Source organism: Dinoponera quadriceps, unplaced genomic scaffold, assembly GCF_001313825.1.
Source record: "Dinoponera quadriceps isolate SergipeBrazil2010 unplaced genomic scaffold, ASM131382v1 scaffold113, whole genome shotgun sequence".
In the NCBI taxonomy this organism is placed as follows: domain Eukaryota; kingdom Metazoa; phylum Arthropoda; class Insecta; order Hymenoptera; family Formicidae; genus Dinoponera; species Dinoponera quadriceps.
In genome coordinates this window covers 1301050-1318803 of record NW_014554899.1, presented here as the reverse complement: position 1 = coordinate 1318803, position 17754 = coordinate 1301050, and the positions used below count along the sequence as shown (strand labels likewise).

The following is a 17754-nucleotide window of genomic DNA, read 5'->3' as shown; positions in this document are numbered from 1 at the left end:
GGGGGGGGGGGGGGGGCATATAAAGAATTATACGTTTCACGCATGTAGAAATGATACGTTCGCTTGATGGAACAGGTTAGCTCGTCGCGCGCGGTGCTGGAGGAATTCACATTCGTCGGCGTTAAATTCAATTTGCCGAGAGACATCACTGAAATTGCAACGCGACTCCACTTCCGCGTGCGATAGTAAATAGCAATCATTTACCATGTTTCACGTCGCGCCACCTAACTGGCCCCCTCGCGGCGCTACTGTTTTCACCGTGAATCCTCGCGCGGATGCATCGAAAGAACGCCGTTTTTTCCCGAGAATAATATCATTTGCGCGATGTTAATATCGTTGTTTCCTCCGTTTCAATTAACGTCTCACCCTCATTCTCTCTTCCCTCAGCGCCGATATCGGCTACTGAATTTAACGCTGAAACGAAGCCGGAAACTTCGTTTGGTACTACAAACGATCAATGCGAGCGATTCATTTTTTGCAGTAATTAACGAGATCAACAACAGAGATGTTTCAGTCGCGTTGTTACATTCGCGGGAGAGAACCGTTCCGATTATTATCGACTGTGTATCATTCCGCGCACAATGATGCGTTATTGCTTCCCGGAAACCAAGCGGGAACGTGGGGCGAGCGACGTTAAAACGCGAGACGGACGATCGATACAGCCGGTGACATCGACGACGCGCCGGCCGACAACAACGACGCGATGTAATGATGAACGATTTATCGGCTCGTAACGCCATTGAGAAGTTCACCGTCTTTGAAACCGGACCGTCGGGCTTCAGCCGCAACTTCCGGCGGCTTATACGGCGGCAGAAGTTTTCCAATTACACGGCGAGGCCGTCGCAGTTTTCCCCGACAGGGCCACCCTGACATTCAGCAATCTGCACTCCACCCGCGAAGGAATCTTTCCCTCCCGGCGCTCTTTTTCTAAGCGTTGCTAGGATTTCCGCGCGCGAGTTTAAGTATCACTCGGATATTCCGCCGATATATATACGTAACCCGTCGTGAAACCGGATCCCCCGTCGGAGATTTCCGGCGGAGATATTTATCGGATCCGAGAGATCGCGTTTGAGATTACGTACATTCGATTTCTACATCTCGCCGGTTCGCTACATTCCGCTCATCCGCCGCGAACCTGTCACATTTCGTCGCAGAGCATCGCGAACACGCTTAGCTCCCCTGCTTGCGAAACGGATGACGGGTATTTATCCACTTGCGTCACGGTCAATGCCACGTGTATAACGCGATGCGTGTATAATTTTAATACGCGTCACAGAGCGTTAGCGTACGACGCGTTTCCGCGCGCGCGATTAGTGTCGAATGAAGTCGAGCGAAGGTGTGTTCGCGTCGGCCGAAAAAACATTTCCCTCGTCGGCCCCACGAGGCAGAATTTATTTCTAAAATGTCGCTTCTAAAAGCGTCACGTGTCCGCACGTGTGGCGGAGCTCCCTGAGATCGCTTCCTCGATTCACACCGCGACGTGCCAAAAATCCTGGCGCGTGTCCAATATGCGAATCGTAAAATAACAGACCACCATCGTGGACGGCAACCTAATTTGCTTTCTCGTACGATAACTAATGGAAACTACGCGTCTCTGTACGGCAAAATCGTCGCGTTCCTCGTTAGTTACAGGAAAGTTTACCGTGAGGACAGTTACGAAAGATTCAATATGCAAAAGTATGCCCCGGGAGGGGAGGGTGTGACAACGAAAATAATTTGCCGCTGGCGCATTCTTAAAACACCGTCGTTCAATTCCGCTGACTTCTTTCTACGGAGGGAATATATAAGAAAAATTAGGTTTGATAATTGGAAAAATTTCCTTCGTAGTTCAGCCGCGAGATCGTGCCACTCGTTCTCAAATGATTCCGCGAACCGTCTGGAGCGGGTGGTCCAAAAGGATCAATGACGCTTCGACTATTTAAGAACACAATTAAGCAACATTTTCGTTCTATCGAGCTCGTGACAGCTGGTCGTGCGTCATAAATTATAATAATGCACCGAGTCGCCGGAGGTTAAATCAGGCTGACACTCTTCAATTATCCGGCCTCCCCTCGAGCTAGTATCACGATGCATCGGTCGCCCACATCCTCATCAGTGTCATCGAGAATGTACCGCATCATCGCGAATAAAACGTTTAGTCTCTCGTGTGCTTGAATACTTCTTTTCACAGTAGTAAAGTGAAGCACTTGAAGCAATAACGTGCCAAGTCACGGGAGGAACGAAAAAAAAAAGAGAGAAAGAGACGAGAGAGAAAGAGAAAGGAAGCCCATGTGATATTTATAACTTATATTCATAACTCGCGCACGCGAGTCCCGCTAAGATCGATAAATCGCTGTTTATTTCACTTCAGGCATTACATAAATCCGGGTTCTCAAGACGAGGGAATAAAAGTGATTTCGTGGCTCTCCTTTCGAAAAATACTCTCCGACGGGAGGGACTTCTCCGGGGAATCGAGACGGGAGGGAGGATATAACGTCATGCTCGCGGGGATAATAACGTTTAACGATCAATATTCATGCATACGGACAGAAATAAATGCAGATATCAACGCGTCGTGACATTGTTGCCCTCGTATATCTCACGTAATACGCAATAGCGCGTATACGCGCGTATGTACGCACGTGTACTCGTCGGCCATGATATCGCGTCGGGCTTTCCGATGGTTGAACAGCTCTGTGCCTCTCGCATTCACGTAAACTCGGAAATTTCCGTGCCGAATGTTGAGACGGGTATCTCTCTCGTCAGCAACGTGTGAACACCTATGCAATAGGTCGGACGATGTAGATTTTGCAACGTGAAACGGTTTCCATCGCGCGAATGCTATACGAGTCTCTCCTATAAACGCATTAATGCCGTCTTCGCGCGTACGCGTTTTATGTTTCAGCTAAAATTTCCTCGTAAAAACTAGATCTTCGGAAACGGGAATGCTGCGAGCGCCCCGAGGCACGCTTCATTCTCCTTTATTATCTTCTTTCCTCACGATGCAATTATGTCGAGGCGAGGCATTTTTCGAGTGTGCATTTAAGACGCGTGTGATCGTAAAACGACAGTGAGTTATCGATATCGACCGATACCGGCGTCTTCCTGGGCGAATATGACTCGCGACAGGAGCGATTTCACTTGGTGGTGGAGAATTTGTACCTCGCGCAACGATCATACGTCGAATTGATTTTTACAGATCGTCCCGTTGGGCGCGTTGCGACTGTTACATTTTCAAAGCAACATAGAAACCGTGTACCCTCCGTGAGTTACTATGAAAAGATACGAGACCACGGGAGATAGAAAGCCGCGCGCGCGGTTTGCAACATTTTCTCGCGACCACTCTCGATCTCATCGATAGAGATAAGAGGGAAAGTTTCTACGAACGCGGAGGCGTTCCATTACCTCTCCGTGTGTGCCTCGTAAAAAAGGTAGGAGAGTAAAAAGAGGAACCGGTGGAAACCACGCGCGGCCGATTGCTTTCGCGGCGGAAACAGAGCGATTTATCTGGCAGCCGATGGCGGTTCCCAGACGGAGCGGCAGAAGCAGCGGGGACGCCGTAAACAGCCATTTTTATGGGCGATAAAGCAATATCGGAAGATTCGCCTGATCGGGTCGCTTTCAATTTGGCGAGCTCAGCGCTGCGACGAGATGTCGCGGGGAAGAACCGGGCGGGCCGCGATCAGACTTGTCATTGTCGAAAAGGCGCGTCCGCTGACGGATTTTCGCCCGGGTCGGGCGCGAGAAATCGCCGATCGACGCCGGGGGGATCGATCGCGCGGCACGCGCGAGAAAGAGCTCGCGGGAGGACCATTTGTATCAATTCCTTCCCTTTATTCCTCTCTTCCTCTCACACTCCGTTTCCTTTAACCGCACGAGAGATCGCCGGAGATTACTACGAGAGCGGCCGCCGTTTCGCCTCTTCTGTGACCAATCGACCGACTTCTACTTCGTTCGCTGCCCCGAAAGAAAGAAGATGTAGGGGAATTAAGGAATCTCGAGATAAGATCGCGCCCGCCGGAAGCGCTACGTTTTCCGGCTCGCGGCATGCCGGCCTGGATCACGAAGGTTCTCTCTTCTTCGTTATCCCCCGGATGAGGACTGTTCTCGGCGAACTTCCTCGACAGGCTGGTGGAAACGCAAAACAGCTCTTGGGCGAGCTGGAAACTCTTCATTAAGTATTTACGCGGGAAGACAAAGGGAAGGGAGGCAAAAATCCGGCTATACTACTCGTCCCTACTTTTCGCCCTCTTTAATTAAGGAATAGCGTTCACGATGAAAAATTCTAAACTGCCCTCTTCATTCTTTTCCTCTTGATTTGCATCCCCGAAAGCTTCGCACGAACGAAATTTTTACATTCTTCAATCAAGCGGAGAGCTCAAAGTTTCGCTTGGAAAGAGATACCCATGCGACACAGTTCGATCAAGTCAAAATAGAGAAGCGAGTTTCACGAGGAGATTGCTGATGGTTCGTTAGACTTTGTCTGACTTTGCCGCGGCAAGATCGTCTAATTAACAATGCTGCTAGATCGTGAGACGGAAGCACTCGCTATTTGACACGAGATGACGTTATCATACGGTGTGGGACATGCCTGTTGGGCAGCTAATTTCGTATCGTTTGCTCGGAAAATATTCTATTTCACCAACAAAAGAAAAATTATATATATATTTCTTTTGATAAATATATATCGAATTTCTATGTCTACTATATTATTTTATGATATTTTATTCTATATATTATATTATGTATGTTATATTAAAAGAAACTCTTTAATAATTTCATACAAAAATATGTTCAGTATTAAAATTTTTTTATATATTTCATTCGCATCTTCGGATATAAAGGAAAATGTGCAAAAAAGTATAAAAGTGTTTTAATTAAAAAATACTCGAAAACAAAATGATCCATTATTCTTTATTACGACATATCATACACACACATCTCCATTCTCCTGAAGTTACCAATGTGTATTTAGGCTAAGTTCATTTTGCATCGGCACTTTTGTGCTGAAAATACCATTTTATCTTCTTCCAACATGTAATGGAGAATAAAGATAGAACGACGCTTTTAGCACGAAAGCACGCAAGATGAACTTAGCCTTAGACGAACTTAGCCTAATATAATTTTATTACAGAATATTAATTCGATATAATCGTCGATTAAATTTTGGCTCGAATAAAAAGGGAACGCGCGTTATTGGGCGTTTTGTAGCTTAAATTGACGCGGATGTGATAATGAGGTTTGATATAACGCGACGAAAGGACTTATCGTTTCCGACGTCACGCGTTGCTTTCTCCCGAAGAAATTGCTTCGGCGGTCTTAAGAAGTGACTATCGTAATTCCATTATCGCACCGAATGCCGTTAGCATAATAATGAATGGCACTTTTCAGAAGTCTTCGCATGGAAAATGGGCCGGAAGCTATTCTAAGAGCACGTTATCGCGCGCTAACGTCGTTTTCCCGCGAATTGAAAATGAAATCGAAGCTATTGAGGTTGTTACATTCCACGCTGCTCGTCGTTATTTTTGTGTTTATCAGACGCTGATAGAAAAAAGCTTCGAGAAAGGCCGAGATGTAAACGTCTGTTCTAGATATAAGCGTGAGTTTTTGTTTGCGTCACCCGTTGCACGAGTGAGAAACGCAAAGGTTATTACTCCCGCGGCCAGGTTGATCCATCTATTTCGGTACCCTGGGGCCGCTCGCCAAACTTATGTTAATTATACGAATTATCATTTTTCGCTTTCGCACACCCACGGATGACGCGCATTAACCCGATTTAGGCTTCGTGGAAATATTCCTCGCTCCGTTTCATCACCTCTCCTTCGGTTGTCCCTGTTATTCTTAGAGCTGCACTTAAACGATTAACGACGAGGAGCTATTGGTGCGGAATAAAAGTAGAATTATATCCAATCATCTCGGTCAAACGAGAACTGACTTTGCTTGAATCATTTAATCATTTAAAATTGCGTATCCGGCTTCTAATTAGATACGACGATTCATAAAATCATGATTTTAATATTAATCATAAACAATCTTTTATTACTTCGAGTTTTCTTCAAACGTAGAATTAGCGTCAAAATGTCCAAGAAGTTTATTATAATTTTATGTAAGCGATATTATCGAGAAAGTCGAAAGAGATAATTTAAACGGATTTTGTTGATGAAACGATTCTCCTTTTTAATTGCAGTACACATCGAGTTGATATTTCTTTAATTTGTAAATATTCGTATTTATTTCCATGTACTTTTACGAACGACAATGCATTTAAATTGCATGTATTTTTAGTTATCGAGCAAAAAGGTTTTAATGAAGACATTCATCAGACGCGCCTTCTCGGTCGTGCAGGCTACGCATTATCTTCATTATCCTTATTATCGCTAATATCCTGGGACACCCACAGACTGATTTCTTGCGAGTGTCTTATTGGCTTAACGTCCAACCTCCTCGTTACTGCAGACGCAAGAAGCGTCTAATAAATCTTGTCACAAACGCAACGACATTAATAATGCATGGTTTAAATAGCAACAAAACAAACTCATCGGTGAACTTTTTTCCGAATTAAATTCATCTGCATTTATATTCATAGTTATTTAAAATGTATGTTCCACTTGGAATATATTCTTATCAGGAAAATGATTTCTTAATCAAGCTAGAAACTACAAACGCGCGATAACGATCTCCAAAAATACTTTTCGAACAATTTCTCAGTATCGAAATGTACAATTTTAGCACGGTGACCTTTTCATCGGCTATCAATGCGATTTATACTAAATATTGCATGCACTACGTAAATGACACTGCGTGAGCGTTCAAACTATACACTCACCAATTCGCGTGATATCCAACGACGTTCTGCCTCGTCCAAATCTATCGCTACATTTCATCGCGTCGCTTCGTATCCATCCAGTCTCCTTAACATCCAGCCGTCGTCCCATGTTGGTCGCACATCACTCACTTCGCTTCACTTTACTGCACTCGCGATCGCGATCGTTTTGACAGCGCTTAACAACTTAACGAAAAGTACATGACGAAAAGTAAATTTCGGCACTTCGGGAATATTCTCGCGAGTTATGAATTGAGTGGAAAAAATTGTGAACCGAATACCACGGCGCTTGTTATTTATGATTGTAATCGCAAAAATAGTTACGGATAATTGGAAAATCAATTTTGTACTAAATATTATATTATAGTGCAGTGGAAATGATTTTACGTTTAAACTGTTACTTTTCTGTTAGAACAACAAAGAAGTGAGACTGACCTTACTTTCCTTTCCAGTGCAAAAAATTAATACATGCAAAAAATCTATAAACTAAATAAATCGTATGATTTTTTGTAAATATCAACCATCACAGATCCACCACTTTAAATATTTCTAAACATTTTGTTGTACTCACTGAAATACCGGAAATTCAAGGTAGGCCACATTCTGCTACGGATCTGAAGCAAAAAATATAACATTACTGATTAGATACAATAGTTAATGACCTAATTAGAAAAACACGTAGACATGAATGCGTAAACCTTTTGCGATTGTGTTGTGACTTGGCGATTTTTATTTCGACAACTATGACCTAGTTTTCGTTCGCCAAGGATTAATAAATTCAAAAGTAGGGGAATTCTATAAACTTACCTTCGAGTCAATCCTATTTGGCCCGAACCGAATCCTTCGGTACAGCATTTGCATTCACAGTAGTCATAAGTTCCATCAGATTTGAAACAAAAAAACAAGTTTTCTGGTTAGTTACATCATTGAAACATTATTAATGTATTAAGAATATAAAGACTCGAGTCAGTTTGTTTTTCTTTTAAAAAGATGTAAATAAAGATGGTAATTATTCTGAAAATTTAAGGACGAGGCAGAATTTATAATCTTTAGATTATTATTTAATACTTTATAATAAAAATATAAGCAATGCATTCTATAATAAATATATAAATAGTGTTAAAATAAAAGTTTGTTTGAAAATGATTACCGTGACATTTATATTTTTATCGTTCTTTAAACTGAGTGCAATTTATTTGTAGTCATATGTCATTTGTAATAAGAATCAAGATAATTGATGGTTGGAGCTTCATAATCTCTCCCGTTTACGATTTACAGGGCGATACGGGAGCATATCGGAGTAGAGCTAGCGTCGGCATAGGTAGCACATTTGGTAGGAATACTTCCAGCGGAAGTAACCTGCCAAGCTGTAGAAGCAGCTATTCCGGAGTCGGATCGAGTTCCGCTCGAGCTGCTGCCAAGGAACGGGTACTTGCTAGTTTTGGTGGTGCTTTTCTCAAAAAGGATAAGCTCGAGGAGAAACCTACTTTTAAATATTCATGTGAGATATTTATCTGCCTACAATAACTTTAGAATTCGCAACATTTACATTATTTGTAGATACAGCCGAAGAAAAGAAAACCCAACTTATAATCAATTTTTATACATAAATATTCGTAACGTTCAATGTTTCGTTGCGATTTTTGCAAAATTTTCTATACATTTACACAAAACGAAAAGTCGATTCTGATAGAAATGAATCTTCGAAGGATCATGCACGCGTTATTTTTCCGGGCGATCTGAATGCAAAGGAACTATTCCTGGATTTATCGCAGGTACCAAAGATACCGATAAAGGTCGATTATATTCCGGAAGACCGGCTCCCGAGGACGCGAGGGCGAAGAGCCCGCTATCTGGCAGCAAGTCGTCTCTCTACGAAAAATACTCCTTCTCAGCTGGCAAAACATCGGAGAGGCCGTCTTCCGTGTTGGACAGATATAACCGGCCGGCTTCGCGGGAGAAGAGCAGAGAGCCCGAAGGAATATCGCGCTACGGATCCAGCACATATCCCGGATCGAATTTCGGTCGAAGTTATGGCAACGACGGTAGAATTGAGAAGAAGGACCATCCACCGCCGGTCTCCTACAGAGGATTACGTCCCAATTCCGGGAGAGCATCGCGTGAGCCCAGCCCGGAAGCGGCCGGTGCCGGGAAAACGAATTCCTTCAGGGTCTATTCGAGAGCACCGTCTTACGGCCGTTCAGCCGCTTCGCCCAGTGAGTGAGATTATTTTATTGCGCATTACGAAGAAAAAACAAATATATATATATATATATATATGTATATATTCTCCTTTTTCTCTTCTTGCAATCTTTTATGATATTATACGAGTCATTGCGATCGTTATTTTCTATGCTAATTCCCGGCGATAAGCGGGTTTACTTTTTCTAATTATTTGGAGATATAGATGTCGCGGATAACGCTTCCCAGCTGAAATTCTCGTATCTGTTTCTATTAGTCGAATCTACATTCACGTATTCTAACGGTACACTTAATGATGCCAGGTCTCGATTAAGTAACGAGCACTCCAACTCGCGCATCTCACAATGCGCGTCTCCCGACACGTCGGATCTGGCGCGAACGAACAATTAATTTTAAAAGAGCTCCACTTTTCAGGCACGTCCGAATCGAGCTCGGCCACAATCTCGACGAGATTTGGCTCGACAGCTGGTTCGCGGTTTCTCCCATCGCGAAGCGGTAACGAGCGAACGCCTGCCGTAAGCTACTCTGGAGCGGACAGATATCGAGGCTCGAGCGGTAAGTCGACTAATCCGAAAGACGAGGAGGAATCCAGGCAGCTCGCTACCAAGTCTGACGAGGACGGTAACTACGAGTCGCCGAAGAAATTGAGCAGAATAGAGGGCGACAAAAGTGACAATCGACTCGCCGACGATGATTTCGTGACGCTGACGATCGTGACTCGCGGCACTTCGCCGACACCTCCGGCTTCCTCGTCTTACGTGAGGAACAGGCGGGCGGAAATCGGTATCGTTCATCAAAAGGAAGTGACTCGACTACGAGAACCGCCGGATACCCTAAACAAAGAGACACAGTGCGATCGAGGCGAAGAGACGTCGAGGTTTTCGAGATTCAGCAGCAGCAACAGAGTATCTGGCGCGCCTTCCTGGTCGACGTACCTCGACAAGTACTCGTCGTCGGGTGCGACACCGGCTGGAGGTTCGTCTGTGTATTCGTCCAGAGGGTTCGGTAACACGAGCTCGTCCAGACTCAACAGTTTCACGTATAGGACGAACGAAGCCACGCGGCACGAGTTCGCTGCCAAGGAATCGTCGACCTCTAGTCAGGAAACTCATAGTTCCGGTAACAGAAGCCAGACCGAGAAAGTTCTCAGCGGGATGAATTGCGCGCGGCCCGGTAACGAGAACTCATCAGCGTCCAATGAAGACGCGAGGCCATCGTGTGGTCAAGACGCACGCGGTGCGAATAAAGAAGCGAGCAAAGACAAAGTACGGAGTAGCGAGCAGTGCTGTTACAACGCACGCAAGACCGAAATCAACCGGAGTCCCGGTAATTCCAGAACTTCCAGCCAGGATCGCGCGTTTCAGCGCAAAGAGGATTCGACGAGGCAAGATTGCCGGGAGAGCCACGGCTGCTACGAGGATCGAAACAAGGACAGGCAGAGTCCTGTGTCGAGATGCGACGAGTGTACCAACCAGAGAAGACCGTCCATTCCGCGACTGGGGCGTAGTTCGCCCAAGAGTGAAATGAAAGTCCTCAAATGTTCCTCGAAGTCCGACACAGCATCGCCGAAGCCCGAAATATACGAGAGGAGGGGATCCACGCCGAAATCCGACGTCAGTTCCTCCTCCAGGACCGAGGAATCACCTCGAATTGTGGAAGGATTCTGTCAGGACCAAAATGAAGAAGTCGTCTCTCGGAAGCATGACGCTTCGCAAAGAAAAGATTCCGCGTCGAGGTACGTGAATTAGCTCCGTAATGAAATAATTATTTGACACGAGCAAATGAGAAACGCGATAGAAGAAAACGTTCGTTTTATATCGATTACCACCTTCGCTAGAGAATTGAAATCGAAGCGACGTGATCGCGACGCGCGTAGGACATAATTGTATTTTTAGCTCGTACGAAAAACTCCCCGGACTAATTTTACGTAGCTCGTAGGTGTTAATCTTTCGGATATTTATATATCGCCTTGCGTAATCGATATTTTTTTTTACTTGAAAGCGGCACGTCGCATAGTCGTTCTTCGGCGTCGACACCGCAGTCACGGAGCGCATCGACGAAGAACACATCGCGTCAAATGACGCGTACCGGCTCGTCAGACGGATCATCCTCTGCGAACATGCCAATTGGCAAATCGAAATCGTTGCCAGCCAGTTCGGTGGCGAGTCAAAGTGTAAAAATAAAGGCGACGACGCCGCCATCGTCCTCCGGCAAGTCAACAGGCAGCGCGAGTTCCTCGCCGTCAGTGAATCTACGGCAAGGCGGTTCGCCGGACGCTCGCGGCAAACCACCTGTGCCGAAGAATGATACTACGACCGCCGCCACGCCGAAGTGCATCGTGGCAGCGAAGTACGTGAACAAGGACTTCCGCAAGTCGACCTTGAACATGGAGAACGGCGACCCGTCGCGCTCCAAGTACGCGAGAAGGAAGAAGAGCCAGAGAATCAACTCCGCGGACTCGCAGGACTCCGAGGCGACATCGGAACACGTTCCCCGGATCGGCTCTTCGGTCTCCTCGACCTCGATCGAGCCTGGTCGATCGAGATTGAGAACTCCGTCGGCAGGATCGAAGCCCGGGATGGCGGGAAGGTGTAGTAACTCGAACGGTCCGATGAGATGGGAGGAATCGAGAAGTGGGTCAAAGTCACCTTGCGGAACGACGAAGAGGCCGTCTGGGACGTCGAGTTCCAGCAGCAGCAGTCGGTCGACCTCCGCGAATTCCTCCAGTAGCGAGGACAACGACGAACGCGTGGACAGGCCGGGTTCGAGGCGGAGAAGACGAGCGTCGGAGGAGTCGCCCATGCGCGAGACCAGAGGTAAGATCAGCGCGGGTTCGTCGAGGACGAGCGTGTTAGCGTCCTCGGCCGACGAGATATCCGTGATGTCGGAGAAACCACCCAGACCACCTTCGAGTCCGAGATCGAAGAGCGATCGTTCCGTGAAGACAGAAGAGGCCAAGTCTTTTCTGATGAGGGCACTGGCGCCGGTGACGAATTTTTTCAAGAGCAAAAGTCAAGACTCCGGTGATACGAGCAAGTCGGGCGGGTGGGTCGACTCCAACGACGAGAACTACGAAGTCAGTAACAAGTCGGGACAACCACTGTCATCATCGAGATCGATCGGTCACAGTCTGTCGAAAGCCCCTAGTTTCACCAACTCCGAGAAGAGCGACGGGACGAGAGGAAACGCGAGAATTCAACGTCAGTCTTCCGGAGAGAGACCCTGGTGGCTGGACTCTAATTCCGATAACGTGCCTTCGGGAGTTGAAAGGGCTAGTCCATGGAACGATGACGTTAGTCAGGATACGACGATCAGTACAGTCTTGCCGGACGATGGTAAGTTGATTCTCGTATATCTCCGACTTCTGCAACGTTGGAACATTAACGCTGCTCTTCTTGCTTGTGAATTACTTCTAAAGTGTGAGAGATCCTAGAAATCCTTTCAAATATTTCCTCCCGTTATTTTGTACTCATTCATTTGTCCGACAGGGAAATACAAGTTTAAAGTCTGGCGACAAGAGTCAGAAGAGCGCGGCTGGTGGTTGGACGAGGTCCCGTCGGAGGAAACGAAAAAATCGCCCTCGTCGGCATCTTCCCTTTCGAGACGAGGCTCCACTCGCGGCAGTTTCCGATCTGCCGATCGGCGAAATCGAATCCGACATCAGCAGTCCGGCGAACGAGCGTGGTGGATGAGCGACGACCCCGAGAACGTCCCGGAGGGCGTCGAGGTCATCCCCGTGGCGTCTCCCGACAGCCAAAGCGCCGACAAGCCTGATGGCTCTGTCGATAACGAGACCCTTTACTCCGCGAAGCCGCTTAACAAAATCCGCCACATCGAATCCGGTGAGAAGGCATGGTGGATGGACAGTTGCTCGAATGTTCCTGACGGGGTCGTCAGGATCCCCATGGAAACTTCCAACAGCACTTCCGACTCCTCCGAATCGTACGAAAAGATCGATATCGGCGTTAACCTTGAACCTCAGGCGTGTGTCAAGAGGAGCCTCTCCAGATTCCCTATCGAGTTTCCGCCTCCACCGCCCGAGGAGCCGTTGGGAGATCGCGCGAGTCCAGAAGGGGTAAGAACGATGATCGTCATATCGTGGCGGCATCCATCTTACGTAGACCCGAGGCCCCGTACCGACAATATATAACCGCGCTTTAATCCGATAAATCCGCGAAAGATTAAAGTAACCCGGGCGAAAGAGAGATAAATTCGCGAGGTCTGATCGGGTCGCGTCGATAAAATGACCAAGGTACGACGTACCGTTCACAGAGACGATAAGATTAAAATCCATTAATCTCGGGCTTTCGATGGCTCGACGAAATGATGAAAGGACAGAGAGAAATTACATAACACACGAGTTCGTTATCTCCACCGCAGGTCGAGAATCCACCAGACCCGCCGGACAATTACGGCGGACGGGACTCGCCTTACGACAATGTGCAACCGACACCACGAAGATTGTCACCAAGGAAACGACCCTCCACGTTGCCGTTGTTCATCAGCCAGCACACTAACATCGATGATGTGCTCGGCGATACAGCCATCCCGTGCCACAGCCCTGTTCTCTCCCGCGTTCGTAAACAGGAACGCGTCGAAGAGGGTGAGTTGGGAATGAATTTAGCGTCACTTAGCGATCGATACTATCGTGTCCCGGCTTACATCGTATCAGCCGGATAATCCGACGTATCGAATACAGCTCAGCGAAACGGGTCAGGTTAAATCTGTTATACTAAATTTTCCCTTTCAAATCTGACGAACGAAAAGAAACAAGAATAAAATTCACTACTCGGAATATCGAAATAAGTCTGCGAAGAATGAAAATCTTCGTTGGAAATTTCGTGCGAGCGTTCGAAAAGATGAACTCGACAATGCTTCGGCTGATTGATCTCGTTTGTCAACGTTCTTTTCATAATTCCGTGTTTGTTGCGATAAGTTAGAATGGCAGAAAATCGTGCGGAGATTTTAGGATATACGTTCTTGTTGCAGATTCTCCCGAAGACAGCTCGGAGTGCGAAGAAATAGAGGCGACCCAGGTGATCATTCACGATAGTACGCCGAAAACACCGATGATTCAACGAAGGAACCGGTACGTTTCGTAACGGGAATTGAATTATAGATTTGGCAGGCATTTATAAGTGACGAACATATTCTGTTACGCGTGCATAATTCAACTTATGCAGATTATATACATTTTGAATGATGTCATCGAACAAATTACCATCATCGAACTAATGACATTTTTCTGCTTTCAGGGATAAGGAAAGGATTCAACCCGACGGCTACATACCGGTAAGTTTCATCATGTTATTGCATGTTGATATTTATAATTTTTGTTTCTGTAATCATCCAATACGGTGTTAGATATTCGTTTGTTTTGCTGTTATAATCAATAAAGCTTTCGGTATTATGAACCGAAAACAATATTGAGGTCAAAATAAATATAACAACGAAATGTAGAAGAGAGAGAAATATAATAATATTAAATTAAAGTAAATATAATATTTAAATTAAGTGAATCATAATTAAACACGTTTCTAAATATTATGATGCAAAATATTAAATAAAATGAAATGAGTAATAACATTGAAGAGAATACACATCTTCTTTCAAGGGACTGTTTTCTTAAACGTAATAAATTGTACACTAAATGTAATTCTACTATCCCGTAGATTATTTCTTAATTAATCCCATTTGAAAAGATATTTTTGGTAAAAAGTGTTCAAGTTAATACCAAGACAAAGTGAAGTGAACTCAATTAAATTAAGAAGATCTCACACAGGAGTTATTTTGAATGGACATTTATTATTTGCGACGAATATTCTCTCAGATAGACGCAATGAATTTGCTGACGAGTGTCGCGTCGCAAAGAGGACACGCTTCGCATCCCGTTCTTTTCGCGAGTTATGCATTCATCCGTATTCCCTATTTCAATACGTTCGTTCTCGCGCGCGATACCTCTGGCGACAGTTGTGCCGCACGGATGTTGTATAGGTCGGCACGTATGCCGTAAAAGTCTGTTAACAAAGACCTACGAGGGGGTGTGCGAGATCAAGAGAAGTGGAAGTGCGCGGGACATTATTGTTTCTCGCGAGGGATGTACGAAAGAGACCCTCGCTCTCCCTTCTCGCGCCACCCTCATGCACTTTTTCGCATTGCTAGCAAAGGCAGCGCCAACAAAGGAACCTCGCTCGCTCTCGAGTGTTTGCGTCGCCCTGCGCGCGTATATTGCGTGTCAGTTAACCATTACTCACGTCGTTGTAGCTCTCGTTAACGTTATGTCGAGTTTTATAATATTGAATGCGAAATCGAAAACTCATATAATTCGTGCCATTGGAAATTAAAGCGAACCTAAGAACAATCTTCGTGGTTCTCTTTTATTATATTTTGAAGATTCCACGCTGTAAAAAAAAAGTACTATATTGAAGTAAATATTTACTAAGGAGTATTGGAATAATTATTTTACTTGGATTAAGTAAGTATGATTATTACATTACATTACATTATCAATGTAGCAATTATACATAAAAAATAATTTTAAATCAATTATAGGTATTCTAATAAATAAGCAAGAATATTCTTAGAAGATTTTTAGTCCCGAATTTACTGCTACTAATACTAGCATCAATACAGATTTAATCAAATCAATACTAAAAATCTTTTAAGATTATCACATTCTTGCTTATACATAAGAATATTTATCATTAATTTAAGATTAATTTTTTCCGTGTAGGAGACAGAATATAATGTAAAATATTCATCAAATTATCATGTCTCAGTGTAAAATTTTGTTATACTGTTGTTATACTGTTGTTATACTGTTTTCGCTTCAATTTTTCTATAAATTATTAGAGATGCTCCGTATTATTTCAGCCGAGTTTTCTAGATTTCGACTCTTAAATCAATTCTGAAAGCCGAGAATATCTCGAGGGATTGTGCGGTGCGGGAGAACGACCCGCCGAGAAGGAAACAAATGGAACGGCTGAGATGGTAATTGTGCGGTGAAAAAATAATCAGCCAGCGCGATACGAAAGATGAAACCATAAACGCGACTGTGTGTGTGTACGTATATCGCTGACTGCGTACTACAACGAGTCCCCATAGGGATCACGAATGGCACAAAGGGGAATACCGAGTCTATAGAAACGTGATGGGAGGTTCATTGTGCGGGAGGGTGCTAACGCTGCCGTGCAACTCTATAGCAGCTCGTGAAAATATAAGTGACTTTTGCACAACGCTCGAGAGCTGGTCGATGAATTATTTACGAATACTTCTGTATCGTATGTATCGTATGATACGGTTCTCATTAATATATGCGACCTACTTATAGCACTGATTCACACACACGCGAAAGCTAGAATCGATCGAAGTGTTTATATGCAGTTCTGATAAAATGCAAAACATTTTTAATCAATCATAAACGAATCAATGGCCTTTTTTCTTGGCCTTGCATTCTGAACATAGATTAATGTAACGAGATCATTCGTCGGCAATTCTTAAGTTTCGGCAAGATAACCTTAAAATATAGCGTTATTATTCCACAGAAATTATTGGTTAGATTACTAGCCTTTTATAACAGAACATATTTTTCATCTTTGAACATCAGCGTCCCTAGTAGCATAATTCATTTATGTGACACATTACGTGGTATACATATATTATGTGGTGATATATTAGTTATATTGGCATTCTCATTGCAGATACATTGAGCGAACGTTGCCCAAAACAAAACCAGCCAGATAACCAAATCAGTAGAAGCAGATTTTGCGCAATATCTGCTGCAAATTTTATCAACAGCTTGCTAGCAGAAATTTAACAGGATTTGCTAGCAGAGCATGATAACAGATTCATCTCTTTAGCTGTTTGGTTAGCTTTATATTGAGCAATATTCATCCAATGAATGTCATTATAACCAATATTGGGTCGATAAATTGTGTTATCAGGAGCAAAGCCATCGCACAGATAACTGATTTGACACATCTTTCCTGTTCCTTTGAACAGTCGGTCAATAAAAAGTCAATAACGCGCACAGTTAAAAAGTAACCTATTTTGCCGGTTCGTAGAGAGACGCTTTCTACCGATCGAAAATGAAACCTCTCACCTGTCACGTTCGCGACGGACGATGGCTCGCGGAATACCGTACGTGCTGCATCCGTATGATAAAGTGCCGAAGAATCGTAAGTTCACCGTCTTCGGAAATCACGTCCGATTTGAAGCACCTGTGCGATTCAGGGTTGCGCGCCGCCGACGAACGAGAGAGGGGTTCGACCGCGCGGGGGCGGCACTGTCGGCCGCGCGACGACAAGTGTCCGCAGCGCGTTCAGTGTCGCCGCGTCCGCTCTCGAGGTAAGGCACGTTGTTGCCTGTCGCGTGTGAACGTATATACGTGTATTCGCGTCGTCTCGCCCCCTCTCTTATTCCCCGCTTCACTACCTGTCCAACGCGCCGTCTCACGCCCGTGCTCCAGCTTCTCCAGCGGCCGTGATTCCCGCGCGCGCCACGCGTTCCCGGCACGGAGGAGGCAGGCGTTTTCGTTGTCAGCGCGTCGGAGGCACGCGCGTGTCGCCCGAAAGGTGAGTACTTCCTTCCTCGCGCAGACTCCGCGCTCCGCAGGTTGCTCCGAAGCACGCGCACTTTCATCTCGCGCAACGCCGGACTAACCTGGCCGCCGCTTCCCGGCTGGCCTTTCCTTCTCGCCTCGAAGAGACTCGAAAGCCGCACGGAGCTCTCGCGAACCCTCCAACGGCTCC

At 45.4% G+C, this 17754-nt stretch overlaps 1 protein-coding gene across 1 annotated transcript in view; it reads left to right on the top strand.

Annotated features, from left to right (window-relative positions):
• Positions 1-16450, top strand: part of LOC106742455 (dentin sialophosphoprotein-like) — a 25090-nt gene extending 8640 nt beyond the window's left edge. The window contains exons 2-10 of the mRNA XM_014615387.1: positions 8081-8303; positions 8578-9018; positions 9419-10739; positions 11006-12339; positions 12493-13079; positions 13385-13607; positions 13994-14093; positions 14260-14296; positions 15878-16450. Of these exons, the coding sequence (XP_014470873.1) occupies positions 8081-8303; positions 8578-9018; positions 9419-10739; positions 11006-12339; positions 12493-13079; positions 13385-13607; positions 13994-14093; positions 14260-14296; positions 15878-15904 (4293 nt within the window). The 3' untranslated portion in view covers positions 15905-16450. The remainder of the gene's footprint in view (positions 1-8080; positions 8304-8577; positions 9019-9418; positions 10740-11005; positions 12340-12492; positions 13080-13384; positions 13608-13993; positions 14094-14259; positions 14297-15877) is intronic.
• The last annotated feature ends 1304 nt before the right edge of the window (positions 16451-17754 follow it).